The following is a 12,914-nucleotide window of genomic DNA, read 5'->3' on the forward strand; positions in this document are numbered from 1 at the left end:
CATCTAAATTACCGAGAGTTAAAACTATTGACTTATTTTTCTTATATGCAAATTTACAAAACTTTTGATGCAGTTTCAGCTCAAACAACTAAACAAAACCCGAAAAAAAAGAGCACACAGACTAGCTATTACCCTCCCCGTTGCTTTTGAATAATCTTCATTTTGACGCTCATAACCTCGGGATCCATATAAATGCACGATTCCTTGTACGTAGCTTCTAGAGTATCTGCAGTACCAAAACTATTCTCCAAGTTCAACAAGGCAACCCAAATATTCAGCTTCTCCTTTTCATCTCGGAAATTAATCGTCTTGAGCGCACGCCTAGCAATTTCACGAGCTTTCTCAATTTCTCCAAGCTGGATTTGAAATGCCATATATCTAATCCATAAAGCAGACGAATTTGGATTTCCAACAAGCATACGCTCAAAATCGGCGACGGACTCTGGCTCTTTTGTCGAAAGTTCGCCGGTAATGTCGACCTGAATCTGGTTCTTCCGCTTGCGTTGACGCTTAATCTTTAAATCTATGACGTCTTCGTCATCACTTGAGTCTAAATCCGAATCATTTTCTGATGCAGACAGATCTGCGTCGAGACTTGAAGCATTCCAGTCGAAACCCCTTACTTTAAGGGGCTCAATTGTCTTCTCTTCTTCTTTCTCGTCATCGTCATCTCCATCATCATCTTCATCGTCTTCTTCATCTGAAGACTCGCTGTTAATAACAAGTCGATCATCATCAGATCCTGCTTCGTCGTTATTCTCGGTCTCGGCATCGTCATCCTGGGCTGCGCTTGCCGTAGCATCTTCCATGGAAAAATCCTGACCCTCAGACTTCTGCTTCTTCTTCGTCTCCTCTCGTTCCTTCCTTCTCTTTTCCGTGTCCTCCTTCTTCTCTTTGGGACTCTTTTTTGGATCCTTGCAGCTCACTCGCAACTTTCTATGCTCAGCATTCACAGACACAACTCTAACACTAACCGTCTGCCCCAATGAAAATTTCTCCTTCGGATCAGTGATTTTTGCATTCGTCATCTCAGTTAGCGGCAGGAATGCAGAGACAGTTCCGAAGAATTCAATGATGGCGCCCTTCGAGACAAGATTGATAATGGTACCAACAAACTTCTGACCGCGCTTGATTCCTTCGTATCGACTAGGAATCTCAGCTTCGGCGCCTACGATCGATTTCTTAAGCGTGAGTCGGATTCTGTGGGTTTCAGGCGAGACACTCATAATGCGGCATTTGACTTTCATGCCCGGTCTGAAGCGGCGCTCCGGTTGTGATATTTTGACGTCAGACAAATTGAGTTCGTTGACATGACCGACAATACCGTCAGAGATTTGTACCAAAATACCGCCGGAGTCAATGAGCTTAATTACCTCGGCATCTTCAACTACATCGCCAATTTTCACGTCCTCAAACTGTAAGTATCGTTGAGTGAGTACACTTGGCTGCAGAGAAGCAAGAAAAATACCATCCGCGTGAGCATATCCCGTGATACGAGCTTGATGGACAGTAGAAGTTTTATATTCGCCAAAAAGAGGGGAAATCTCATCAATATGGGAATCTGACAGGCGAGAGATATGAACAAATGCAAGCACGCCGTCAACGCCGGTCTCAATAAAAATTCCAATACCGGGTTCCACAAACTGGATTTTGGCGGCGGGAATGATGTGTCCGAACGGTAAAGCTTCATTAGGTGAGACAGCTGTGATGGTGGCAACAGCTGATTTTTCTGAGGAAGATGTGAAGCTTGCCGTCGAAAGTGACAGCACATGAGGTAAGATAGAAAGCCGCAGTTTTTTTTCGTCCGCAGAGGGCAAATACGCAATTACGCGAGCTTTAATTTTCTGATTCTCCTTGTACTTATCAGTCAAGCTCTTGACATCGTAGCCAACTGAGTGGAAAAGATCCAAGGTACCATTAATTAAGCCGCTTACTTGACCTGCCAATCCGCCATTCATGACTTGCGAAAGCGTGAACTCAACTAATGTTCCAGGAAGCAGAGAGTCAATATTCTGTACCATATTGACAGCAGGAAAGTTTTTGTTAGCAGCAGTTGCAGTCAAAGTCACGGTGCGACCGTTGACAGATTTGCCAACTACCGTAAGAAGCATAGTTTGTCCCTCGGTAAGTTCGTCCGCTAAAATCAGTATTAAAAAAGAGAACTATTGAGATCAAAATTGAAAAGAAACTCACTCTTGTAGCCCGCATGTCCAAGCTCTTTGCTAGAGATAAATCCAGACAGCTCAGGAAATCCTATGTCAAGAATCGCGCCATGATCTTCGATGCTCTGAATAGAAGCCTGAACGGACAGTCCCCTAATAGACAAATCATCCTTTTCAATGACAGAATTCACAACTTCTGGTTTTATTGTCAAAGCAATATGTTTTTTTTTTGATTTTGCAGCATTGGAGGAAGCAGTGGACTCGCGCTCGGTTACGACTGCACGCAGCCACTGACCTATCTTGAATAACGATTTCAAATCAGGCAGCTTGTTCTCATCAATTTCCTGCTCTTTGCCATCATTCTCTTCGTCGTCATCGTCGCGGTTCTCAATCTCATCAAGTTTTTTCGAGATCTGCTCAGAGATATTGGTGATGGAGATATATCCAGTCAAACTATTCGGCAATGACAAGGAAATGTCATAAGCATTAATACTGCTAACTTGCCCTAAAACAACTGTACCAGGAACCAGCTTCTTAAAAGACAATCCTTCGATTTTAATCTTTGGGCCGCCTTTCGAGTCTGCAGAGTCAGTCTTTTGGTTGCGTTGCTGTTTCTTGATTTGACGTTGACGGATCTTCGCCGCCTTGTCAGTTTTCTCGTCTCCAGCGGAAGGTGTGACCTTGACTTTCTTAATAGGCTGCTGATGTTCCGATATGGATGACTATAGCTAGTTAGATTATTGATCGTTTATAACTTGACGATCGGACTTACCTCAAATAAATCTTTGACTGCTTCATTCGTAGCTTCTTTGTACTCCATAGGCGTCAGCACCGATCCACCGCCTCTCGGAAATGCAAAATCATCATTTTTCTTCAATGAAGATTTCGCGAACGGCGCACTATCCTCGCCGGAAGACTTCTCTTGAGCTTTCTTCTTGTCGTTATTAGCGTGCCTGTTGTACGGTTTCGTCCGACCTGAAGTGATATTGCTGCCAACGGGCTTGTTCCATTTGGTAGCAAAGGGTTTTTTACTGAAATTCGCTGATGATGTAGCTGCTTCTGAATGCTTCCGCTTCACGGCAGCCATTTTCTCTAGTTGACTATGTTTTGCAGGGAAAAAGATGAAATAGAAAAACCATTCAAAAAAATATTCAGTCGCGCGGCGCGTTGGGAGAAATAGATTTTTCTGCAGTTCATATTAGGTTTGGGGTTTTTATTTACTACCTAAACGGGCATGTGTTCAATGTCGCTAAATTTTGGGTATGTAATAGACAATGCAAAAGCTGCAGAATAATAACCAATCAGAAAATATAGTAGATTATAGTAATACAGGTAAAATGTCATAGACTGATCAACACTTTAGTCCTCATTACATAGCACAGCTCTTCCCGACAAAGCTGGCACAGTCTCTAAAAATGTCGACACCTGCTCGTAAACCGCAAAAGTGACAGCCTGTCCAGGCGCAACACGCATAACTCGTGGCGTTATACCCTTGTAAAAAGCAAGAAATCCTTCCCTCTGTACGAGATTTCGTGATATTCGTGCGACGCGACTGAGCGCCGTTTCGCCAACAGTGGCTTTCTCGCGCTGCATACGCGTCTTGATTGTGTCGATTGGAGCATTGGAAAGTGGTCCGAGAGCTCCTGAAATAAGACCAAGAATCATGTGCTGGTAAGATGGTAGCTCTACGAGATCAGGCTGTAATTTCGCGCAGTATGCTTTCAGCTCAGTGTATGCTGTAAAGTTGACTGCCTGGTTGGTTGCCTGTCTGAGGGCAGTGAGTACGACGCCGCGGTAAAGTACTCTGAGACCTTCTTCGCGGACGATCATGTAGGCGCATTGGGCTGCGTTGCGATATCGAGGGGGTGTCTCGAGAGGGTCAGTCATTGAGTGATGCTGAGCTTGAAGACGGATCTTGACAACGTCTGTTGGATTGACTACTAAGACGGCCTCGGTGGTACCCGCAGCTAGTCCTGCAAAGAATATACCAGTTGGAGACGTCTTTCCTGTCTCTTTATTCGAGAGTGCAGTCTTGTAGAACTCAAACGACGAAAACCGAATTGCCATTTTTGGCACGATACCGGTTATGACAGCGCCTAATCCTTTGTATAAAGCAAAGAAGCCTTCGTTGGAGACGATACTCCCCGCAGTACCAAAAAAACCAACGCGTGAGCCATTAGCTGATCTTGTCGTGAGCTGCATACGGACTTTGATTGTATCGAGCGGATGACACGAAAGTGCTTCGCAAAGCCCAGCGGTGCCTCCCGCGAGTAAGTTGATCGCCGGAGTAGTTTTCTTCTTGTCTCGTGGAGGCATTTTACTTTGAGGCTGAACAAGAATGAGAGAGAGGAAGGGGGTAAAATATTTAAGGAAGAGAAGAATGAAAAGGTTTTGGCGGACGAGCGGCCCGAACCGAACAGCAGCTGATCTGCAGGTTGTGTGCCCGCCTCGGCTCATCGCGTGGTGTCCCATTTATATCCTTAATACTGTATTTACCCATCCTAATATTGGAAATACAAAAACCAAATCCTGTGATTATTCACGCTCTATAGCTATTCAAATTCTACAATTATTCTCGTTCTTTTGCTCCATTGCTTCTTTCGCGGCGCTGCTGTTGAAATCCCGGGAGGAGGGGGGGGGGGGGGGCTTTAAATGGACAAGCACACGACAGTTGATACACAGCACCGACGACGGCCCGACGGAGCTCGGGATCAGTAGTCGGGCGCCGAACTGCGTCCGAAACAAGCTTCGCATACTAAAATCATTAGACATTAAGTTGATTTGAAGAAGGGAACTAAGAGCAAGGGCCAGTTATATCGCTTTTCTAGTGTTTGGATGAACAAGGTGAGCCGCGTGAACTGGTGAACAATTGACATGTGAATGCACGGTCGAACTTCAACAACGAAATGGTACCTAAGCAGCTATATTCTTTAACGGGTAGCTAATCCAAATACTTTATGAGGAGTAGTTCATTCTATTTCTAAAACAGGCTCAAAATAACCCTTAAGACCGGACACCCTCAGCAACCATGTCAACCACAATATTAATCAAAGCAACCACAATCTCAACAGCAATCAGCACAATCACAATCAATTCGAGATACTCTTCATGTGCATGCACGAGCTGTTCTTTGAGCATCTGCAGCAAATCTGAAATAACTTCTAGCCGCTGATTGAGCAGCCCCACACGCTGTCCAATCTCCAAATAGCCGCGAATAACCTTATACGCTGGCTCGAGTTCAGGCTGCGACCACATAATCTCCGGAGAGTCGATTATCGATCCATGCAGATTGATATTTATCCGCAATATGAAAAGCTCACCAATTGACATCATGATCTTTGTCCTTGACATGCTAACTTTGCCCGTCGCGGCAATCTCAGCAGGCAACGTCTGCATAAGTCCGATTGTGTTGTCGATAAGGTCCTCAAACAATGAGATCTTAACAGACTGCGACATTGCATGTGACATCGACAGCTTGTACTTGACGTTTTTCTCCGCCTCATCCGTCAGCGCAATAACGTCATTAAACACGCGCGGATCGTGGTCCCATGTAACAAAAAATCGTAGCTCTTCGCCCTGTACATCATTCAGTGCAAGCTTCTCATTCTCGTACGGTGCAATCTCTCGTAAAAATTTGCGTTCTTCGGCCTCTGTAAAGCCCCATAATACACACACGCCATATTCAAACATAAACACATCTTTACGCGTAGCGAGCCCGATTCGTACTTCACGCCCGTCGCGATCAGTGCGCACAAGCGTATGTCCTTCCTCAGCAGCGGCCTTGAATCGTGTTTCCGGACGACGCACTTGATTGCTAGCGCTACCGTGGCTACCGTCGCTGCGATCGACACGCTGGGAGCCATCAGCAGTATTGCGATGCGCAATTTGTCGGCGAGCAGGATGCGCCTGTAGTGGTTGATCATCATCACGACTATGTCCGTTCTTTCCAGGAAATCGGAAGCGATACTCAATGTGAATGCAATCGTCAAATAATATTGGCAAAGGTGTCTGTGCCGCGTGAGCACGGCCTGTGTAATGGCGTTGGATACTCCGCATTTGATATGTATTTGCTGTGCAATAACTTGACACTCTTGACAGTTTCAGTACGTCTGATTTATTCACGAGTTCGGGATCAACGTAAAACTCTGCGCCAATGTTGTAGCTGTTGCCATTGCTATTATTGTAGTAATCTGTGCTGCCTTCGCGGTGCTGTGATCCACGACGATGATTGCCACCGGAGGCACTGCTACTACTATTGCTGTGTCTTCGTGAGCTTCGTGAGTGCGAACGAGGTCGTCGGTGGTCTGGTGAGAACGGATTTTGATGAGGTGAGTGGTTGGATCTATGCCTCTCTTCTGAGATAATGTCATTCGAAGACGTAGTAGCTGCGGTCGATCCAGCAGAAATAGAGTCGGCTAACGTCAAATCAGGCACATCTTCTATACTTTCCATCTTTTTTCTTTCCTGTATGATCTCTTTTGTTGCTGGTGAGTTATTTCAATATCAGACTGCTCTTTTGCAAAATAGCCTGTTTGCTTGTACATTACTTCTTGTACTATAAGCCCTAACCACGACGACTTTGCAACAACAGAACAATACTGATACTGAGTACATAATAAGAGCATAGAGCCTCTCTTATTGATTACCGAATGTTTATTATCAAACTTTTCAAAGATTGCAGCAAAAGCACACCCGGCAAAGCAGCAAAGGCAGGCTATATGCATTCTTATTACATAAGTATACCGTTTTTCACGTGACCGTCCGCCACACTCGCCACTTCCCCGACCTATGTTGGCCTCACAGAACTCCTACAGATCCCTGCTCACCTCTCAATTTCACTTCACCGACCAGTCCCCAGCACAGAAAGAAATCAGCACTTTTCCCGGGGCTGACAATGGACCATCGAAGCTCCCCAGTACCGATTCCTCGAGCGCTGCAGCGGCCACCAACGTCGCTTCCGCCGCCCTCCAATCCCGGCTCGTCGTTGTCAGCGGCCGCCTTCGCACCTGAACCGCCGACGCCTGCGCCTTCGCCTACGCCATTTACTGGATTTATATATTCTCATGAAGATCATCGACGAGAAAATCAGGCGATTGAAGTTGAGAAGGAAGAGGTTGATGTTGTTGATTCGCCGCTCGAGGCGCTAGCACGCGACTTTGCCGCTCTGGAACTTAGCCAGCGGAAGGCGCTTTTGTCTGCCATTTTTCGTGCATCGGATACGGCGACGTTGTCGTTTGTGCTTGAATTTGTGTCTCCTTTGTTGAAGGTTGATCCGTTCAAAGTGTTGCCTACTGAACTGTGTCTGCGGGTACTTTCGTGCGTTGATGACCCGAAGACACTTGCTCGCGCCGCCCAGGTTTCTAGACGATGGGCGATGCTTGTTTCGGATGATATTATCTGGAAGGGCTTATGCGGTATGTATCGGATTTGTCAAAGTCTTTCCATGTTTGGCACTGACATTAGACATAAAGAACGACTGAACTACTGTAACCAGCTTCCACCCGCCGTTTCTCCACAGATTCTGCATCGCCGCTCGTTTGATGCGCCCTCGGCAGCTCAGTTCCTTCCGGCTAGACCCTCATCAGTGCTCGTGGCCTCGCCGCCAAGTGCTCCGACGCCTCTTACGACTCTTCCCGTTACAGTAACCTCATCCACATTAGGCACGACTGAAGTCATTCGCGATCTGCCGCTGATGGACTCGACGTACTCACCCATTCTCGCGCGCTCTGAGAGACCGCAGTCGTATCGTGCGTTCATTAGACAACGCTATATGATTGACTCGGCGTGGCTTTCTGCAGGCACTCTTGCTGCGCGGCATGTCACGACAGATCAAGGCGTCGTCACATGTCTGCACTTGACAGACAAATATATCGCCGTCGCTCTTGATAATTCACGCATCCATATTTTTACAGCTGACGGAAAATTGCTACACACACTTACAGGACATGTCATGGGCGTCTGGGCTATTATGCCGTGGGGCGATACACTTGTCTCCGGAGGTTGCGATCGTGATTTGCGAGTTTGGGATCTCGTTACTGGCACGTGCAAGCGTGTTATGCGGGGTCATACGTCTACTGTTCGTTGTCTCAAGATGAGTGATTCACGTACTGCAATTTCCGGATCTCGCGATGCTAGTTTGCGGGTTTGGGATATTGAAACCGGCGAGTGTTTGCATGTTTTGACAGGACATCAAGCTAGTGTGAGGTGTCTTGAAGTACATGGAGATATTTGCGTTTCAGGGAGCTACGACACGACGGCCAAAGTGTGGAGTATTTCGCGTGGCGCATTATTACACACTTTGACTGGACATTTTTCACAAATATATGCGCTTGCGTTTGATGGCGAAAAGATCGCGACTGGTTCGCTGGACACAACTGTACGTGTCTGGTCGGCGGATTCAGGTCAGTGTCTAGCTGTTTTGCAAGGACATACATCACTTGTTGGTCAGTTACAAATGTCTGGAAATACTCTTGTTACTGGATCCTCTGACGGTTCGACTCGTGTATGGGACCTCAAACGTATGGTTTGCGTGCACAGACTAGCCGCGCACGATAACTCAGTGACAACCCTACAATTCGATGAGAATCGAATAGTGACTGGCGGCAGTGATGGACGTGTCAAGATCTGGGATATCAAGTCTGGTCATCATATTCGAGACCTGGCATGCACTTTTGAAGCAGTTTGGCGAGTCGCGTTTGAAGATGATAAAGTTGTCGTGCTGGCTTCGAGACAGAACCGTACACATATGGAGGTCATCAGCTTTGCGCCCCCGATTCAGGATGTGTAGGTGTAGATTTCCATATCTTGACAGACGGATTAATACCCTCTCTCCCCTGTCTTTTTATTTTGGGCATTTGGACAATTTTGTCATGAACTATATATGTAGGTTTTTTTTTGCTTTGATATCTATTGCCTACGATTCAATCTTTTGATTTCTTTTGATTTTCTCATCCTACCCTATCTATTTTTGGTTTTTTTTTTGCTCCTTCTTTTGTGTTCGACGTGTGCGAGCTATTTTTTTGTTGGGTGTATAGGTGAACAAGGTCAGCTGGTGTCACTAGGCGTTTTTTTTTGTGTTTTCTTACACGTCATTTTGTTATTTTCAGCGGATATTTTTTGTCGTCTATCGATTTGAAGTTTACAATTCAGCATTCCAAAGAACGGAAAAAGAAAGATAAAATCCTGCTATTTCAAATTGTACACTTCGTCGAGAAAAAAGAGGGTTTATGTTCAATTCTTACTTTTCTAAAATGGGGCTTGCCAGAGGTATTAGATTTATCTTTCCGTCTTATAGGCGGTGATTATATTTTCACGAGGCAGTTGTCGTGAGTTATATAGCCTATTTTTTTTTTGTGTATCTTGAATAGTGATTTAGTTCTATTAATGACCAAAAAAAAAATCTACTGATGATTTATTGTAATCGACTTACCCGAATGCAATGACCAAAAAAGAAATAACTAGAAATACAACTTGCAAAAAACCTGACTTTTACCATTTCAAATTAGATGTTCAATAGATGCCTTATATAATGACCATCTTAATCAGTAATCAGTAAACCATATCATCAAAATCTAATTAAAAAGAAAAGAGGCAGACATCCACTTGAATCTTGCTCTCTTCTATCTTCTTCGTATTCAAACACTTTCAAGCAATCTCAGCAGTAGCCTCGACATTGACAGTCGCATTGGCAGCAGCATTTTTCTTCTGCTCCCATAATTTTCTCAAAGTAGCTTTTTGTTTACGTATACGATCCCATTCAGCTTCCTCGTCGTCAGCTTCAAGTTTCACTTCTTTTGTAACAGGTACACTTTGAGCAGTAAATTGCGTCGTAGTATGTGCTAAAACTGGTGGACTAGATATATCCGCTGCAGGCAAAAGCGGTTCCTGTTTCTGCTGCTGCTGCTGCTCAGATAGCTGAACTGGTGGCTCATATTGTCCTGCCAAGTTGCTCAGACTCTGCTGCGTAGACAAAGTGCGATATCTAGTAGGATTAGACTCGCCTTGCGGGATGGCACTTCTACTTGCTCTCAAACTCGCAACCGGAGACTCGGATCTTGGGTGAAGCTGTTGCAGAGGAGAAACCATTTGTGGTAAATTGGACAGTCGCGTTTGTTGCTGCGGTACTTGTGAAAATTTTGGCTGCTGTTGCTGCTGTTGCGGAGTATTATTTTCTGCAAAAGACTGGATAAAAGGATTACCTCCTTGCATCATTTGCTGCATCATTTGCATTTGCATTTGCATTTGCATCTGAATCAACTGTTGCATCTGGCTCTGGATTTCAGGTCCGAAAGCCATCGACGGATCCGCAGCCGGTATAGTGCTCTGTTGCTGTTGCTGTTGCTGCTGCTGCTGCTGCTGCTGCTGCTGCGGTGGGGGCGGTAGCGACGGCACAAATTGTGACTGTCGATAAGGAGACACGGGCCGATCCACAAGAGGAGGAGCTTGTAAGCCGTTCATCTGCATGTTGAGCATCGTGCGTCGTTGAATTTTTGCGTCTTGCTCGCGTTGGATTTCATGTATAAGACCTCTAGGTTGATTCCCAACCTGCTGCATACCATTCGCATCGTCATACATTTGCTCCGGTAAGGTCATACCGCGAGGAAATGATGATATAATTCCAGGCTGCATCATCGACTGCCCAAATGCAGGTTGCTGTGTGATTGACGACTCAAGAAAGGCTGCCGCCGAGCCCGGGCGCGAAATCGGAGGCCGTCCACGGCCGGGGTTTCCATGCGCCTGCAAAATAGCAAGAGGGATTTCCTCATCGTTATCATCATTATCGTCGTCATACACGCTGCCAAAGGTCGGAAGATGTGAACTACTAGCCGAACTAAAATTGCTTGCCGAGGATAAAGGTAAAGGTGTGGATTGTCCTGTGACTTTACGCATTTGTTGTCTGTACACGGCAAGATTAGCCTCTTGACGCTGTCGTAATCTCAGGGCCTCCATCTTCTTTTCGTTCTCAGCGTCACTGGGCACATATCCGTCATGATTCTCATCAAACTCTGAATCAGACACTGAGCCATCATCTTTGTCATCGCCTACCAAAGCTGCCTCAGCTTGAGAGCGCCGATAACTTTCATATTCTGACATTGACATCAGACGATTCTCCTTGAGCATGCGCTCAGGTGTAGGTGGCTCAGCAGCGCGCGACATATATGTCGAAATCTCTGGAGGCACTTCGAGAGCAGATGTAGGTGCAGATGTAGGTGACTGCTGCACACTAGGCGACATCGGCGACGATAGCGAGATCTCAGGTAGCCGCGACGCTGACCATGTGTCAAGCGCTGTACCGCCATTATGGTAGACTGCTGCCCCTCTCGCCATGAGGTCTTGTTCGGTCTTGCTATCTTCATTAAAGGAACCGTGAAATGAGTTGCTGTCGTCGTCGTCATTATTATCATCAACACCATCGAGTTGAAAAGAACTGATTCCGCGCACCAGATTTTTGACTAAGCCATCATCATATTGCACCGACTCAGGGCTCTGCAAAGACTTATTTAGAGAGTGTGAGGCAAATTCAATGTCGGATGTAATAAAACTATTGCTGATAGAGAGTGAACGAGGTCGTCTAAGACCACTACTACCACCAGAAGCCAAAAGTTCGTCGTCGGAGGCTGCGGCGTGGAGGCCTGGGCTTAGACCAGGACTCGGGCCGGGGCTGTATGCCTTGTTTACGAGATCACGCGATTCACGTCTGCGGGTAGCAATAAAGGCAGCTGCCTCAGGCGGAGAGATGTGAGTGAGGGTGTCGTCGTCATTAAAGAAGGAAGACATAGGCGGCTCGAGGACGACGTTGTCAAAGAAGAGCTGTGATTTCGGGCGTGATGTACGTGATGTGGATAGGTAGTCATCGTGCAAAGAAGCTGAAGTCTTGTGAGGGGCGGCTCCCAGAGGCGGGGTCTGGGGTCCGGAAAAGGAAGGAATCGTTGAGGTGGAGGAGTTTTTGAGAGAGTCGTCCGACATGGCGGATGAGAAGGAGAAGGCACGGTCAATAGAGGCGTCGGCGGATTTGGATGGTGAATGCCTGTGTTCTGCAAACTTGAGCTTGAGAGGCATGCCAAGGGGATAAAAAGAGAATGAGAAGAGGATGAGAAAAGAAGAGAGGAAGCGCAGTAAAGAGATCTGTGTGTAAACACAGAAGCCACTAACTCGATTCAGGCACGCAACGTGACACGCACACGGAACTTTACTGGTTCACAACTTTAAATGATCGAGAGAAGATAGAATTGAAAATGAACAAAAAAAATGCAACAACCACTAGTAGAAGAGGTTACGAAAGAAAGAGGAAAGAGAAAAACGAAAAAAGTAAAGGTAGAGAGAGGCGTGGCCGAGGGTTACTCTTGAGAGCGGCTCAAACCAGTTCGCGTTGGCGGCCAAAAATAACATGAGAATGTAAACAAATGGGGGCCGTGTACCCGCGGATGAGTAGCAGAGTCAAATGTTGATTATGTAATATATATGGCTGTAATTAATAATACATTAAAGTTCAAACTTCACCGAAGGATCCTTTGAAATAGTAATATGTTAGTCATGACTGAGAGGCCTCACGCGATATCTGCAGAGAAGCGGGAAAAAGGTGGTGGCAGCAAGCCGCTTATACTGCTTTCCTGCTAACGTCGTTAGCCCTTAAATCTGCTTAGAAACAAAGTCTTTTAGCTGCTGTCTCAGGCATGCTTGGCAGGTCGTGAGTGAGCCTTGAGTTTTGTTGCTGCTTGTTAAATTCACTAGTCGCTGACTTCTCCATACTTA

General features: G+C 46.0%; 5 protein-coding genes across 5 annotated transcripts; 1 reads left to right on the forward strand and 4 right to left on the reverse strand.

The window, feature by feature from the left end:
* Positions 1-8: 8 nt before the first annotated feature.
* On the reverse strand, positions 9-3,297 carry V2V93DRAFT_363939 (uncharacterized protein). Its single transcript, XM_066908730.1, has 3 exons — positions 2,935-3,297; positions 2,194-2,884; positions 9-2,137 (listed from the first exon to the last, which is right to left on the reverse strand). Exons 1-3 carry the CDS (start codon positions 3,247-3,249, stop codon positions 129-131), a joined length of 3,015 nt encoding a protein of 1,004 aa, XP_066767813.1. The 5' UTR covers positions 3,250-3,297; the 3' UTR covers positions 9-128.
* A 71-nt stretch (positions 3,298-3,368) lies between these two features.
* Positions 3,369-4,608, reverse strand: V2V93DRAFT_363942 (mitochondrial carrier domain-containing protein). Its single transcript, XM_066908731.1, has one exon. The coding sequence runs from the start codon at positions 4,476-4,478 to the stop codon at positions 3,522-3,524; it is 957 nt and encodes a 318-aa protein (XP_066767814.1). The 5' UTR covers positions 4,479-4,608; the 3' UTR covers positions 3,369-3,521.
* Positions 4,609-4,997: 389 nt separating this feature from the next.
* Positions 4,998-6,710, reverse strand: V2V93DRAFT_363945 (DUF155-domain-containing protein). Its single transcript, XM_066908732.1, has one exon. The coding sequence runs from the start codon at positions 6,612-6,614 to the stop codon at positions 5,166-5,168; it is 1,449 nt and encodes a 482-aa protein (XP_066767815.1). The 5' UTR covers positions 6,615-6,710; the 3' UTR covers positions 4,998-5,165.
* Positions 6,711-6,835: 125 nt separating this feature from the next.
* On the forward strand, positions 6,836-9,378 carry V2V93DRAFT_113771 (WD40-repeat-containing domain protein). Its single transcript, XM_066906762.1, has 2 exons — positions 6,836-7,576; positions 7,634-9,378. Exons 1-2 carry the CDS (start codon positions 7,057-7,059, stop codon positions 8,947-8,949), a joined length of 1,836 nt encoding a protein of 611 aa, XP_066767816.1. The 5' UTR covers positions 6,836-7,056; the 3' UTR covers positions 8,950-9,378.
* A 141-nt stretch (positions 9,379-9,519) lies between these two features.
* On the reverse strand, positions 9,520-12,566 carry V2V93DRAFT_363947 (uncharacterized protein). The gene has a single exon (XM_066908733.1). It carries the CDS (start codon positions 12,219-12,221, stop codon positions 9,807-9,809), a length of 2,415 nt encoding a protein of 804 aa, XP_066767817.1. The 5' UTR covers positions 12,222-12,566; the 3' UTR covers positions 9,520-9,806.
* Positions 12,567-12,914: the final 348 nt, after the last annotated feature.

Source organism: Kockiozyma suomiensis (assembly GCF_038497685.1).
Source record: "Kockiozyma suomiensis strain NRRL Y-17356 unplaced genomic scaffold V2V93scaffold_2, whole genome shotgun sequence".
NCBI lineage: Eukaryota > Fungi > Ascomycota > Lipomycetes > Lipomycetales > Lipomycetaceae > Kockiozyma > Kockiozyma suomiensis.

Excerpts from the sequence above, each read along its gene's own strand:
- V2V93DRAFT_363942 (XM_066908731.1), bottom strand. The coding sequence starts at position 4,478 with ATGCCTCCACGAGACAAGAAGAAAACTACTCCGGCGATCAACTTACTC.
- V2V93DRAFT_113771 (XM_066906762.1), top strand. The coding sequence starts at position 7,057 with ATGGACCATCGAAGCTCCCCAGTACCGATTCCTCGAGCGCTGCAGCGG. Across the intron at positions 7,577-7,633 it reads TATCTGGAAGGGCTTATGCG|AACGACTGAACTACTGTAAC; the intron begins GTATGTATCGGA and ends TTAGACATAAAG.
- V2V93DRAFT_363947 (XM_066908733.1), bottom strand. The coding sequence starts at position 12,221 with ATGCCTCTCAAGCTCAAGTTTGCAGAACACAGGCATTCACCATCCAAA.
- V2V93DRAFT_363939 (XM_066908730.1), bottom strand. The coding sequence starts at position 3,249 with ATGGCTGCCGTGAAGCGGAAGCATTCAGAAGCAGCTACATCATCAGCG. Across the intron at positions 2,885-2,934 it reads CAGTCAAAGATTTATTTGAG|TCATCCATATCGGAACATCA; the intron begins GTAAGTCCGATC and ends AACTAGCTATAG. Across the intron at positions 2,138-2,193 it reads TGGACATGCGGGCTACAAGA|CGGACGAACTTACCGAGGGA; the intron begins GTGAGTTTCTTT and ends TACTGATTTTAG.
- V2V93DRAFT_363945 (XM_066908732.1), bottom strand. The coding sequence starts at position 6,614 with ATGGAAAGTATAGAAGATGTGCCTGATTTGACGTTAGCCGACTCTATT.